The sequence below is a fragment of the Microtus pennsylvanicus genome, chromosome 1, assembly GCF_037038515.1.
Source record: "Microtus pennsylvanicus isolate mMicPen1 chromosome 1, mMicPen1.hap1, whole genome shotgun sequence".
Taxonomy (NCBI): domain Eukaryota; kingdom Metazoa; phylum Chordata; class Mammalia; order Rodentia; family Cricetidae; genus Microtus; species Microtus pennsylvanicus.
Window position 1 is genome coordinate 90,415,112 of NC_134579.1, and position 16,210 is coordinate 90,431,321.

General features: G+C 40.0%; 1 protein-coding gene across 1 annotated transcript in view; it reads right to left on the reverse strand.

The window, feature by feature from the left end:
* Window positions 1–14,717, reverse strand: part of LOC142848813 (cytochrome P450 3A11-like) — a 36,879-nt gene extending 22,162 nt beyond the window's left edge. Inside the window, exons 1-7 of the mRNA XM_075971027.1 lie at window positions 14,647–14,717; window positions 13,073–13,166; window positions 7,430–7,482; window positions 3,399–3,498; window positions 689–802; window positions 512–600; window positions 131–279 (exon numbers count right to left, since the gene is read on the reverse strand). Coding sequence (XP_075827142.1) covers window positions 131–279; window positions 512–600; window positions 689–802; window positions 3,399–3,498; window positions 7,430–7,482; window positions 13,073–13,166; window positions 14,647–14,717 — 670 coding nt within the window. The remainder of the gene's footprint in view (window positions 1–130; window positions 280–511; window positions 601–688; window positions 803–3,398; window positions 3,499–7,429; window positions 7,483–13,072; window positions 13,167–14,646) is intronic.
* Window positions 14,718–16,210: the final 1,493 nt, after the last annotated feature.

Below are 16,210 nucleotides of genomic sequence, written 5' to 3' on the forward strand. Positions count from 1 at the left end.
CCTTTAAGAAGGTAAACTGTATTCCAATAGAGCTGTTAGCTGTGAAGTGTGGGGACTAGACGGCAGAACTGACAAACATGGCCACACACAAGGTCAGTGGGTCAAAAGGCAGAGGAACCATCATACGTACTTATTGACAAGAAAAACGGCTCAAAAAAATCTATTTTTAGGAACTTCTTAGTCTTTTCTGTAAAAGGGTCCTTTGGGTTGTTGAGGGAATCGACGCTCACACCAAATGCTGTGCTCGTGATCACATCCATGCTGTAGGCCCCAAACACTCTGAGGAGAGAGAGACATGGGATTTACCACATGCAGCAAGAAGCCTGAAATATTCAGATCCTTGGCCAAGACAGGGTAAATCACCTCATCTCAGCATTGACCAAGTACCTTCCCCTCCTACCCAACCCCTATTTTTGTGAGCTGGGCACTCTCATGTTTCTTTCTCAAATGTACATTTGTCCCCCTGTGTCTAAAAGGAAAGAATGAGCGGCTGGACATGTGAACTACTCACTCTTTCATGTTGAAATGCTTGCCTTTCTCTGCCTCTCTTCTCAAGTATTTTACCAAAATATCTCCATATTCTTCAATGATGGGGAACATCTAAGCACAAAACACAGAGGCATCCACGGTTGTTACGTGTGGAGACTCAAGTCACACAAACATTTCAACTAACAGTCCTTTTAGTCACCTCTTTGAGTTTTCCACTGGTGAAGGTGGGAGACAGCAAGGCTCGAAGTCTCTTCCACTCCTCATCCCTAGATATGCCAATGGCCTTACTCATCATTCCCACCGGTCCTATAGCCTAGAGTCCAAAAAAATACAAATAATTGCTCTTTGTAAGACAAGAAGTCTCCATGGTTTCAAAAGTACTAAATGGATATTGTTGTATAACAACTAGTTACTGACTGTTTGCTATAGATCAAGCCTTACGCTAGATGAAAAAATAGTCAGAATTTACTCACATCCTGTAAGAAATCAGGTGATCACTGGGCTACTTCCTGTTGATATTTCAAACCTTTATATTACATGATTCTTCTAAACATAAATCTCTCTGTGGTTGGAAAATTGTTTTCAGAGGTGGGAGTAAAGATGGGAACAAGAATTTTAGTAGATTCTCCAGAGCTATGCAGATGGCAAATGGCTTGGTGATAGGATAGTAAGTTAACTGTGCATCAGACAATTTCACTTGCACAGTATTTAAATGGTTTTTTGATATGGTATGCGTGTGTTTGTGTGTATCAGTGTGTGTGTGTCTGTCTGTGTGTGTGTATCGGTGTGTGTGTGTGTGTGTCTCTCTGTGTGTGTGTGTGTGTCTCTCTCTGTGTGTGTGTGTGTGTGTGTGTAGGTTAGAGTGCAGTGTGCATGCCCATTTGGAGACCAGAGGCCTGGCATGTTCCTCTATAACTCTCTAGTAACTTTTTGAGCCAGAGTCTCTCAATGAATCTAGAATGTTCTAGCTTGGCTAGAGTACATTGGTAGCAAGCCCCTAGGGCCTATCTATTTCCAAACACAGCTCTGAAAGTTATGTCCAGGTTATATGTGATGTCAAAATCCAAACTCTGGTTTTTACCCACTGAGCCATCCCCTTAGTCTGAGACACTTAAAGGATTTTGTGTTTGAGTTTTCAAGATGTATTTTAATATTTTATACATGGCTCTCTGTATGTGTGTATGAATATATACACATGTGTGTGCAGTGTATTCAGAAGCTGAAGAAGCAAGTTGGAGCTCCTGCAGCTGAGTTACAGGTACTTATGAGTCCATGGATATGGATGAAGACAACCAACTCCTCATCCTCTTTCAGAACTTTCAGCCACTAAGTCATCTCTCTGAATCTGGTTTGTTTGGTTTGGGGTTGTTTGTTATTTAGAAATAGTGCCATAAATTTTTTCCTTAATTCTTTATGCAGTGATAAAAGAATAAACATCATTCCATTTTTCTGGTGGGAACTTCCTTCTATCTTCCACAATTTATAGAACGTGAAGTCTCCCAACTACCCTTATAGTAAAATATTTGTCACATTAGAAAGAAATGAAAATGGCTTCCCTTGATGAAGGGCAGCTGAAAACTAGCCCTTCAGCCAACTTCACCAGATGATCAAAGGCTGAATGAGGATTTAAGAGATGGCTCAGTAGGTAAATGTGCTTGTTGCTAAGCCCAACAACCTGAGTTCAATCTCTAGGACCTATGGCATAGAGAGAGCTAATAGATTTCCCCAGATAGAACAGTGGGATGGTTATGGTTTAAAAGAGAGAGGGGTGTGAGAGAGAGAACATTGAACAAAGTATCATATCTCACATTAAATTAACATAAATAAAGCTTTAGATTTAAGAGCTAATCTCAAAAAGATATAATTTGTACACAAGAAGATCCACACAGAAGGGCCAGGTTAATAATCATCAGATTTGACCCTGACAACACCATCCACTGAGAAGAGAAATGGATATACAAGGTGAAGAGAGGAAGGCAGGCTGTACATGGAAGCTAATGGATTACTAAGAGGGAAATGCAGGTAAAGAAGCAGCTCTCTTTTTTGAGTGTTTGTCACCACACAAATCTAGACCTGTGATAAACTGTACTAACCCACAGAGACATAAGAAAAGACCCATGAAACAAAAAGGGTAAACACAATTTAGATGACAACAGTGTCCATCTACAACTGGATCACAATAATTTAGTACATTTACACTCCTCACTAGCGAAATGACTACTTATATCCTGCTTGCATGTTATTATGGAGACCATTGGGAATATATATTTATTTCTTTCATTCAATTAAAGAAGTAGCCAGGTCATGGTGTTGTACACCTTTATACTATAACTCAGGAGACAGAAGAAGGCAGATCTCTGTGAGTTTGAGGCCAGCCTGGTCTACAAAGTAAATTCCAGGATAGTCAAGTTTATATTAGAAACCCTGTCTTGAAAGAGACAAAAAAAAAGTTCCACAACACAGTCTCAGTAGACAGCACTGGCACATGCTTTTAAATACAGCACTTGGAAAGCAGAGGCAGGCAGATCACTGAGTTAGGGCAATCTTTGTTTATAGAATGGGTTTCAGGAAAGTTGGGTCTACACAGAGAAAAACTGTCTCCAAAAATTCAATAAGTAAAATATAAAGGTTTGCATTATTAAAGGAGGTAGCTTGGGTGATGGCACAGTTGTTAAAGGTGCTTGCTGCTCTTTTGGGGGAACCAGGTTCAGTTCCCAGCACCCATATTAGGTTACTCACAACTGCTTGAAACAGCAGATAAAAAGGATCAACTCATATTCTCTTCTGGCCTCCACAGGAACCTATACACTTATGGCATTCAGCCATATGGACACAATACAAACACATCAATAAACAGAGCAAAAAATGAATCTTTCATTTTTTTTTAATTAAAAAAGGAAGTTACTTACCCGTCGGTTTGTGAAGACAGTATAGAATTCCTTTACAAGTACATTCTTGATCATGTCTGGGTCTGTGATAATAAACATGGGTGTTGGACCATCAAACAACCTGTATGGGGAAAACAACTAATTAATCAATAGTGATATTTTATTTATGTTTATAAAAATGCTTGACTGAAGGCCAGAAGATAAAACTAATCTACTAGAGGTAAGGTGGTGGTGTAACACACCGTTAATCCCAGGATTTGGGAGACAGAGGCAGATTGATCTCTGTGAGTTCAAGGCCACACTGGGCTACACAAGATCAATGCAGAAAGAGATCCAGGTGGTAGTGGTTCACACTTTTAATCCCAGCCTTAGAGAAGAATATAAACTGGTATGAGACAAGAATTTGCTCTCTTTCAGTCTGAGGATTTCATAGAGTTAAGAGCTCTCTAGTGGCTTGGCTACTTTGCTTTTCTGATCTTCAGATAAAAGTCCAATATCTATCTCTGGATTTTTATCATTCACACCACATTTGGCACCCAATATTTGGGATACAAATTCACACACAATAAAAAGCCATTTGCCCAAGGCTTTTTAATGCTGTGGAATAAGGATCTTGTACTGTAAAGATTTGTTACTCATATTGGTTTAATTAAATGCTGATTGAACAGTACCTAGGCAGAAAGCAAAGCTGGGACAACCAGATTAGGAGAATTCTGGGAAGATGAAAGGTAGAGAATCAATCACAAATCAGATGCAGGAGAAGCAAGATGAGAATGCCTTACAAAGAAAATGTACCAAGCCACGTGGCTAAATATAGACAAGAATTATGGGTTAATTTAAGCTGTAAGAGCTAATTAATAATAAGCCTGAGCTAATAGGCCAAACAGTTTATAAATAATATGAACCTCCATGTGTTTCTTTGGGCCTGACAGCTGTAGGATCAGGTGGGACAGAAACATCTGTCTACATTAACCCAAGCCAGGTTCTGAGTGGTAGCCCCAAATCTAGACATTGATTCTCACATTACATGACTCTCACTGGTTATAGTTATACATGTTCTCAAATGAGATTCTAGTTTAACATAAGAGTCTGATCATGGATACAGTGGAAGCTTTGTAAAATAACAGGTATGTCAATCAAGACAAAATGAGTCACTTAAAGAGAAAACATTTCTGAAAGACATCATAATTAGAAATCACAAGTGGAATTTTTAAGTCTACATGTGACTATATGAGAGTTGCCTATACCATTTTCTATGATTTTGCCCATTTAAATATGGCAAGGGCCTGGAGAGGTGGAACCTCAATTAAGAGCACATATTGTTTTTGCAAAGGACCTGAGTTTGGCAGCCGGACCCATGTTGGTTGGCTCACACCCACCTGTAACTCCAGCTCCAGGCTGATAATTCCTCTGGCCTTCCTGATAATCAGCAATCATGTGCAGACACACACACACACACACACACACACATGCACACAAGCACACACACATATATAATAAAAGCAATAGAAACATGTTTAACAATAAAATATTCAACTAAAATTCATAATTAAATCCTTAAAACAGAACATTAAATATAATATAAAATATTTTAAACTAGAAACAAATCCTTTACATTAAAACTTGAAATAAAAAATTAATCTTGAAAATAATAAAATATTTCGGTATCTGGGCCTGGGATACAGCTCAGTGGTAGAAGTATTGCCTAGAGTGCACCACGCGCTGGTTTTGATACATTGAGCTTTAAAACAAATGAAAGTACAAAATTTAAATGAGGCTCCTTTCCAACTTCTCAAAGACTTAGATAACATAGAAATGAGAGCAGATAAAACATTAGAGCCAGGAGGAGGAGAGAAGACCTGCAATACTATCTTCCATATTCTGGAATTCCCTGCAGCTAGGACAACCTCTGCAACCCCTGTGGTTGTCAACATAACTGTAGGAAGTTCAAGGTCCTGCACCTCTGAGGACTTGTACACAGCTAGCTTCTGGGGTGGGAAATGAAAATGGCCCAATCAAGACCAGTAAAATCCCTGGGATCTATAAGGTGGAGTGAGAGAACTGAGTGCCACAAGTTGTCCTCTGAGCTTTACATGTGCTCCATGGGACATATGTCCGCCTGTGATAAATGAACAAGTATAATAAAAAATAAAAAAAAATAGGTGCTGTGGGAAGGCAAGAAGTCTAGGTCACTGGTGGACCATTGGTAAATTGTTCACGTGCTTCTAAATAGCCTCTCACTCACTCATGGCTCTGTAAGTCAGTCCATTAAATTCATTGGCACACACAAAACTAATAAAAATGTAAGAGAAATATTACATATAAAAACTATATTGGGTCCAAGTATGACACACCCTTAATCATCACACTTGGAAGGCAAAAGGAGATGAATTTCTGAGTTCAAGACAAGCCTGGTCTACATAATGAGTGACAGAACAGCGAGGGCTACATATAGAGATTCACTTTTTATAAAAGCAATAAATGAATAAATAAAAAAGATATTAGGTCAGTGAAAAGCTTAAAAAAACACTATCAAGTGTTGACAAGCAATAATATTGCAAGGAGACAGTCACACAGGGTCATTGGACAGACAGCAAATCTAATGTTGGTACTGAATGACATGGTCTTTATGGGGTGTTCATCTCAGCAGATCCCTGTGTTAAGAATGGATGAGAAGAGATGAAGAGGCAAGAAGAGCCAGAGCCTCTTCCCACTTGTTTCTGTCTCATAACATAATGATGATACCTACTCCAAAGCTCTACCCAAACTCCAGCATCAGCAATAGGGAATAGTTCCTGCTGCTGGCTCAGCCACTTTACAGAACCATTAAGGACACTGACCCAAGGAAGATCACTTTGGGTTTTAAATACATTGGATCTCCAAAGTAAGTTCAATAAGATAGGACATACGGCTATGCACTTCTATCAAAATCCTGGCAGGCAGTAGTGATGCACACACTTTTAATTCCAGAACTCAGGAGGCAGAGGCAAGTGGATCTCTGTGAGTTCGAGGCCACCCTGGTCTTGTAGAGCTTGTGTCAAAATAGACAGGGCTGTTACACACAGAAACCCTGTCTCTGAAAAACAAAATCTTGGCAGTGTCTGATAAAATGGTTCAGCAGAAAAAAGCACTTGTACTATGCCTTGTAATCTTAGTTCAACATGCTGGAAGTAGAAAACCAACTACCATAAGTTTCCTCTGACCTACATATGTGCACCATGCTACATGTCTCCCCCAAGAAGGAAAAATTAAATATAAACAATAAAAATATCAACATTTGCAAATCAATTTTTTAATACTAAGTATAAAATATTGAACAAGTGGGTAGCTATGTCTTTCCATCCCTGTTATCAATGGACATGCTAAAGTCAACAGTGAGTAAGGAGTAAGCACTTCTATAGGGAAATGAGTGAATGTGGCAAAGAGAAGGTATCACACCCTTGTGTAACCCAGACTGGCCCCTAAGTCGTGATCTTCCTTCCTCTACCTTCTTCAGCAAATCCTCCCAGCATGCTCCACCAATACTAGCAATATCACACATTTATCAGAACAGACTAGAGGGACATAAAACAGTCCTTTTGATATAATGAAAAGGAAGTTTCAGAAGAGAAAAAAATAAGATACTGACACTGGATAAAATACAAGACTCTGCCAGGTGTTGTGGCCCATGTCTTTAATCCCAGCCATGACTTAGAAGCAAACGCAGGTAGATCTCTGTTACTTTGAGTCCAATCTGGTCTATGAAATGACTTCCAGAACAGCCAGGACTGTTACACAGAAACCCTGTCTCAATAAATTAAACACACACACACACACACACACACACACACACACGAAGTTCAGAGGCCATGGAGCCTCAAATTCTGTCCAAACTCCATAGCATACAATGTTCTCAAGATAATCAGACCTGTGAACCATGGCACTTATGATACACATTGTCACCTTCACAACAGAGAAGTCATTACTGCAATTCTCAGATCGCATAGTCATTGAACAAGTAGGGTCCATCCTCCTAAAAAGAATCAACTCACATAACTATCTAGAATACTTACCCCCATATTTTACCATACTTTTTATAAGACTCAACATCGAATTTCCATATACCCTGGAAAGAAAAGAGCATGAATTCCATTATTGTTCTGTATGAATCGATCCTTCTGTAGTCAGGTAACCAAATCCTCAAATCCTGTGAAACGAGGTTTACCGTTTCTGAGAGAGAAAATTTGTCAGATACAAATAGCAGCATCATCAAAAAAAAAAGGCAGAATGGTAGGGCAGGATGTTTGACATCTTCCCGTAGTCTCTGCACACACACTCATAGATATATACATGTGCACAGCACCAAATACACACCACGCACACAATAATGATGATTATTATGAATATAATAATAAATTGTTTTTAAAGAATGTGGTAGTTAAGTACAGAAAACTTTAGGAAGAAGACCTGAGGAGATTGCAGCACTAGTTTTGCCTCTTTCCCTCTGGATGTGAACTTGGAAAGGTCTGCTGAGGACTGATCATGGGCCAGGTATCAAATCAGGTTTGTCTCTGAAGATCCACCTAGATTTAAATGTGGCACATGACAGCTCATTGTTGATAACTTGTTTAAGCCATCCTTTTCCCAGTGGTTTTGCCTTTAATATCTTTCAAGGAAAATACAAAGCACATTGTGTAGACAAGTTGTGAGGTGACTGACAGCCATCATCTTGCCTCGGGTTTTCACACTTGCTGCTCACACTCATTCACAGGCTGCTGCCTTTGAAATAAGACAGGGTAGGTCCATGTCTGTGTTAAATCACTTGCTGGCATGTCTAAATCCCTGGATCCTATTTTCATCATCACAAAAACAAAACAGAATAGAAAACCTGTCTTTAGGGCTGGAGATGTGACTCTGCAGTTAAGAGCACATGCTGATCTTGCTGAGGGTCCAAGTTCTGTCCACAGAACTCACACCCAACACCTGACAGCCATCTGTGTCTCTGGCACCAGTGAATCCTGTATCCTCTTTTGGCTGCTGTATGTACTGCACTTATGTGCATAAACCCACATACAGATACTCTTACATACAAATAGAGTCCTTCTAAAAGAAGAAATCACTAACCTGGACACAACTTCCTACAGGAAGATCCAAAAAGAAATCATTATAATTCTCAAGACCCCCTCAACCTGCCATAAATAGTAAATGGTGAGTCTAGATCTATAGGAAAACGTTTCAAGATTCAATGGTTATGCAGAGAACCCAAGTACATGAAAAGTTCCCCCAAAGATGTGTATGTAGGTCTTTGTTATTCTGATGCTTCAGAAATATTCAGCAAAGGTAGAAAATATTGCTCACGATCTGGATACAAAGAGGAAAATTTTAATCTAGTGCATCCAGGTTGATGTCCTAGACACTGGAAACCCCCTCAAGATTTACTTCAAATAAGTACAGGAGTGCCTTCCCAGAATCTGTACTAGGTAAGAAACAAACTTCCTTGTGCTCACAAAGTCTAAGCATCCTGTCCTGAATATCAAGATTAAATGGGCTGGAGATCCGTGCATTTCACCTAAGGCAAACTTGAGGCTCAAAAAGCTGACATCAGGGCTGGTGAGATGGTTCCAAATGAAAAGGCATTTGTTAAAAACTCTGACAACCTGAGATTCATCCCTAGGACTCATATGGTGGAAAGAGAAAACTGAGTCCCACAAGCTGTCCCCTGACCTACATATGCATGCTGTGTCACATACACACTTACCCCAAAAATAATAGTATGGGGGAAGTTGACAATGGGAACTGTGAAAATTATCCATTATGATCAAGTAGGCTTCATCCCAGAGAAGCAGGGCTGGTTCAACATATGAAAATCTACAATGTAATCCATCATATAAATAAACTGAAACAAAAAACCATATGATCATTTCATTAGGTGCTGAAAAAGCATTTGACAAAATTCAACATCCCTTTATGATAAAAGTATTGGAGCGATTAGGGATACAAGGGTCATACCTAAATGTAATAAAAGCTATATACAGCAAGCCGACAGCTAACATCAAATTAAACGGAGAGAAACTCAAAGCCATCCCACTAAACTCAGGAACACGACAAGGCTGTCCACTCTCGCCATACCTCTTCAATATAGTGTGTGAAGTTCTAGCAATAGCAATAAGACAACATAATGGGGTCAAGGGGATTCGAATTGGAAAGGAAGAAGTGAAACTTTCGTTTTTGCAGATGATATGATAGTGTACATAAGTGACCCCCAAAACCCCACCAAAGAAATTTTACAGCTGATAAACACCTTTAGTAATGTGGCAGGACACAAGATCAACTCCAAAAAATTAGTCACCCTCTTATACACAAAGGATATGGAAGCAGAGAGGGAAATCAGAGAAGCTTCACTTTTCACGATAGCCACAAACAGCATAAAATATCTTGGGATAAATCTAACCAAGAAAGTGGAAGATCTATTTGACAAGAACTATAAGGCATTGAAGAAAGAAATTGAAGAGGATACCAGAAAATGGATGGACCTCCCTTGCTCTTGGATTGGGAGGATCAACATAGTAAAAATGGCAATTCTACCAAAGGCAATTTATAGATTCAATGCAATCCCCATCAAGATCCCATCAAAATTCTTCACAGATCTGGAGAGGACAATAATCAACTTTATATGGAAAAACAAAAAACCCAGGATAGCCAAAACAATCCTATACAATAAAGGATCTTCTGGAGGCATTACCATCCCTGACTTCAAACTCTATTACAGAGCTACAGTAATGAAAACAGTGTGGTACTGGCATAAAAACAGAGAAGTCGACCAATGGAATCGTATAGAAGACCCGGATTTTAACCCACAAACCTATGAACACCTCATTTTCGATAAAGGAGCTAAAAGTATAAAATGGAAGAAAGAAAGCATCTTCAACAAATGGTGCTGGCAAAACTGGATGTCAACCTGTAGAAGAATGAAAATAGACCCATATCTATCACCGTGCACAAAACTCAAGTCCAAATGGATTAAAGACCTCAATATCAGCCCGAACACACTGAACCTGATAGAAGAGAAATTTGGAAATACCCTACAACAGATGGGCACAGGAGATCACTTCCTATGTATATCCCCAGCAGCACAGACATTAAGGGCCCAAGAATAAATGGGACCTCCTGAGACTGAGAAGCTTTTGTAAAGCAAAGGACACTGTCACTAAGACACAAAGGCAACCTACTGACTGGGAGAAGATCTTCACCAACCCCGCAACAGACAAAGGTCTGATCTCCAAAATATATAGAGAACTCAAAAAACTAGACTTTAAAATGCTAGTTAACCCAATTAAAAAATGGGGCACTGAACTGAACAGAGAATTCTCAACAGAAGAAGTTCAAATGGCCAAAGACACTTAAGGTCATGCTCAACCTCCTTAGCAATCAGGGAAATGCAAATCAAAACAACTTTGAGATATCATCTTACACCTGTCAGAATGGCTAAAGTCAAAAACACCAAGGATAGCCTTTGCTGGAGAGGCTGTGGAGGAAGGAATACCCTCATCCATTGCTGGTGGGAATGCAATCTTGTGCAACCACTGTGGAAGTCAGTGTTTCGGTTTCTCAGAAAATTCGGGATCAACCTACCCCTGGACCCAGCAATACCACTCTTGGGAATATACCCAAGAGATGCCCGATCATATGATATAGCATTTGTTCAACTATGTTCATAGCAGTATTATTTGCAATAGCCAGAACCTGGAAACAACCTAGATGCCCTTCAATGGAAGAATGGATGAAGAAAGTGTGGAATATATACACATTAGAGTACTACGCTGCGGTATAAAACAATGACCTCTCGAATTTTGCATACAAATGGATGGAAATAGAAAACACTATCCTGAGTGAGGTATCCCAGACCCAAAAAGATGAATATGGGATGTACTCACTCATAATTGTTTTCTAGCCATAAATAAGGGTCACGGAGTCTACAATTGGTGAACCTAAAGAAGCTAAATAAGAAAGTGAACCCAAGGAAAAACATATAGTTATCCTCTTGGCTATGGGAAGCAGACAAAATTGCCGGGGAGAAAATTGGGATCTTGGGGGTGGTGGGGAGATGGGCAGAGAAAAGTGAGAAAGTCAGTATGTAAGGTGACTGACAGCCATCATCCTGTCTCAGGTTACACCTTTGCTGCTCACACTCATGCACAGCATGCTGCCTTAGAGGAAGAGAAGTAGCTGTAGGTCCATGTCAGTGTTAGAGCACTTGCTGGCATGTCTAAAGCTCTGAATTCCATTCTCAGCACCACAAAAATAAAAAAGAATAGGGCTGGAGATGTGACACCACAGTTAAGAACATTTGCTGATCTTCCCAAGGGTCCATGTTCTGTCCCCAGAATTCAAACCCAATACCTTACAACCATATGTATCTCTGGTCCTAGTATCCTTTTTTGGCCGCTGTACGTACTGCACTTATGTGCATAAACTCACATGTAGATACTCATGTATACAAATAAAGTCCTTCTAAAAGAAGCAATCACTAATCTGGACACAAATTCTACAGAAAGATCCAAAAAGAAACACATTATAATTCTCAAGTCTCCCTCAACCTGCCATAAATAGTAAATGGTGAGGCTAGATCTATAGAAATAGCTTCAAGTTTCAATGGTTATGCAGAGAACCCAAACACACGAAAAGTTCTCCCAAAGATGTGTATGTAGGTCTGCGATATGCTGATGCTTCTGAAATATTCAGCAAAAGGAAAAAATGTTGCTCATGATCTGGATACAAAGGGGAAAATTTTAGTCTAGTGCATCCAGGTTGATGTCCTAGACACTGGAAACCCCCTCAAGATTTACTTCAAATAAGTACAGAAGTGCCTTCCCATAATCTGCACTAGGTATGAAACAAACTTCCTTGTGCTCACAAAGTCTGAGCATCCTGTCCTGAATATCAAGATTAAATGGGCCAGAGATCTGTGCATTTCACCTAAGGCAAACTTGAGGCTCAGTGAACTGACATCAGGGCTCACAGTAAGATGGTTCCAAATGAAAAGGGATTTTTCACCAACTCCGACGACCTAAGAAAATTTATCCCCAGGAATCATATGGTAGAAGGAGAAAACAGACTCCCACAAGTTCTCTACATATGCATGCTATGGTATATATACACTTACCCCCAAATTAATAAATTTGGGGAGAGTTGACAATGGGAACTGTGGAGATGGTCAGTGGGAAGAGACATCATAAAAGTTAGAGATTGGATCCCTAGTATCTGTGTAAATGCCAGGCATGTGTTAAAGTCCTCCAGTATCACCACTTGAGGGACGCAAACACACGGGACCCCTGGAGGAAGCTGGCCAGCTAAACTAGTGATGCCAGAGAGGGCTGGGATTCTAAGAGGCCTTGCCTCAAATTATAAAGTGAATAGCAATCAAGAAGACACCTGCACCAAACTCTGACCTCAATATGCACACACATATATCCATGTATATGCATCTGCACTCACAAGGGCACTCATTCACAGGCAAATACATGCATCCACACTATAAAAACATGCAGGCAGGCATTTGATAGTTTGAAGTTGACAATTAGTCTCCCAGAAACCACTAGACATTCTCTAGTATCATGAGAACACACAGCATGAGGACAGGAAATCTCAGAGCTTCCTTCCAAGGAGCGTTTAATAGAAAACCAAACCATTATTGACTGTCAGTAATCAATACTCACCTTGTAGTAATATAGCAGAGTTCCTAAAAATGGCAGAGGTTTGGGCCCAGGAATTCCCTGTTTCTTAAAAATGTCATGGTTTTGGGTCCCCAATCTATAAGTGAAACAGAAAACACATAGAGAAAAGAGGAGATAAAAACGGCCAAAACATGAAACTAACCAATAACTTGGCTGTCCCACCATCTCCCAGAAAGGTTAAAGAAAAGGTGAGTAGTCCAGTGTGCACGGCAGCCCGTGGTTTGTACTTGTTTCTACTGAATTGTTGTGAATCTAGATGTAACCTGAAAGTCAATCAGGTCATACTGAGAGGAAATCTCATCTCCTTAGCAAGACAGAGTTGACAGTATGTGGGGGTGTCCTTAGCAGAGCTACATAATGTCAACATGAACTTCAAGAGTTCGTATCACTGGGGTTTACCACGGTAGCATATATATATATATATTAATATACATATATATTAGTATATATACTATATTATATATATAGGCCCTTGTTTGATGCTTATTTAGCCATAAATAAAAATGCAGAGTGAACTCAACTCAGTTGATACATCATTTCTGTCCTTTGGGATGACTGCACAGTAAAGGCACTGACTGAAAATTTTTGATATTCTGAATTTGACTTTCAAGACTCACATGATAGGAGAGAAAGTTTCCTTCTGACTTACACATACATTCACACACACACATGCACACATGTGGAGTCCCTCTGTAGACCCTGACGAAGAGTGGACTCAGTGGGGAGTTGAGTCAAGCAGAAACTTATTTATTTTCATACAACATGCAACATATAAAGCAAAACCCCACAAATCCCAGAAGAAGCAGAAGGAGCATTAACCAATCACATCAGCAGTCCCGTCCATATGAGCTGAAGCTCCTATCGCCCCTCGGATGATCACAAGGGTATCAGGCATTTTATGTCATCTTACCCCATCTTTAACTCCAGCGATTCTTTTTGTGAATAAGTCAGGTCTCCTCCACGCTTGCTCCCCTTCAGCACTATCTTGGCTCGGAATATTTTTTGTGGGCTTTGTAAGGTCACTGTTTTTGAATTTCATGCCCTTTTCCAGCTGTTACGCTCTTGGCATAGTTGTCATACTTTTGGTGTAACTATTTCTTTTTCTAACTGTCACAATTTTTGGTGTTAACTTGGTCACTCTAGCTTTCTATAAGCTTGATTCACCCCCCAACATGCACACACACAGACAGACACACACACACATACTGTCTGATGTGCTGCCCCTAGCCCCAATAAATAAAATCATGTAAATTCAAAGTGTTTTTACAAGAGTTAACTTCAACTGCTGCTATCAATTTATAAAATTGTATCCTAGTGCTTTTGGAGGACATAAGATCTCCTGCAACTGTAGTTTCAGATGATTGTTAGCCACATGTGGATGGTGGGATTCAAACATGGATCCTCCGTAAGAGCAGTCAGTGCTCTTACCACCGAGCCATCTCTCCTAGCCCCGCTTCCTATGTCACTTTTGACCTTCTGGTCATACAAGAATGCAGGTCTGAATATAACCCCAATCCCAAGGACACAGTGGAAGAGGGATTTTGGTGGGTACTCACAGGTACAGGAGCATCAAACTGATTGCCAGGAGCACCCAGGTTTCTAGTGAGAGAGCTGAAGTCAGGTCCATCATTGCTTGTCTGTCAGCAATGTGCCCCTCTGTGTTCTCCCTCCAGCTGTGTGTGTTATCCTTTGCAGGGCTTCCCTTCTGCCGGCTTGTGCTGAAGAGTTCCCAGCCTGTGGTATTTATACCCTGGAAGAATGGGTGGTGCCACAGCTCCAGCCAGTAGATGGCTCATGTCTGCATCACCTGGACTTTGATATTCTCTCAAACTTGATAGATTATAAAGTTCATGTAGAGCCTGAATTGATGTCCTTTGAGTTAATATTTTGGGAAGAATCAATAAATGATGTTGTAATTCAGGAAGACCAAAGGTTCTTTCATTTTGCCAAAATTTCTAGCAAATTCATTTATATGAAATGCCCTCTTCTCACCAAGGCTGGATCCATTCAAAAACTGAAATAAAACCAAGATTTTGCCATCTGCATGCAGATCTTTACAGAATGTCTTTATCTTTCCCTGAAAGATATTTTGTCATTTTTAACAAGTCAACTCAGCAAAACAATAGCAACCTGTTAGAATCTGCACCCCTAACAAATAAAGTCATTTCTCCTGTAAGTAAACCCAGACCCAGAAAGAATATATAATATGTACTCAAGCATAAGTGGCTTTAGTCCAAAAGCAAAGAAAAACCAATTTGCAGTCTACAAGCCCAGAGAACGTAGACAACAAAAAGGACCCTAAGAGAGACATATACGAATCTACACAGGAAAGAGAAAAGACAAGAGCTCCCGACTAAATTGGGAGCATGGGGATCATGAAAGAGGGCAAAAGAGGTGGAGGAAAAAGGGAGAGGAGCACAGGAAATGTATAGCTCAATAAAAATAATGAAAATCATCCCTCTGATCAATTGCTTGTAAAGGTTCAGGAGCTTTTCTGGACTGAAGAAAATGCTCTAAAAGGATCTGATAATGTGGAACAATATTAAAACCACTGAAATTTATACTGCGAATAGATAAAGCATGCAGTGTGTGAATTATGCGTACCATTAAAGCTGATTTATTGACTATAGTTTTTATTTTTTTTAGAGACCACTGGTGCTGGTTTGTTTGTTTGTAATTAGTTTGTGAAAAAGAAAATCTAGGAGTAGTGACAAGAATCAGCTGAGAGAGTGAAAGCTCAGCAGTCACAAAGTCCTGGCTCCATCGCCAGCAACACACAATTAGGGGTGCACTTCTATAATCCCTGAACTCAGAGTGTAGAGCCACGGGGATCACAAGTTCAAAGAGGAAGTTCAAAGCTACATAGGGAGATTGAGATCAGCCTGGGGCGCATGAGACACCGTCTCAGTGCAAAAATACCAGCAACAAAACCAAATTCTTCTACACTTTCAATATACCAAAATTCAGTACGTGCTGTTCCATGCCAGTGGTCATCATGAGAAAGAGACAGACCTTACCACTTACTGCTGAACTGTTGACACCTAACAGGTTCTGGGTGAGGGAGTAATTGTATGTATTTGTGTGTTAGCCCGCTGGTGAGTGGTGAGCCCGCAGACTCTA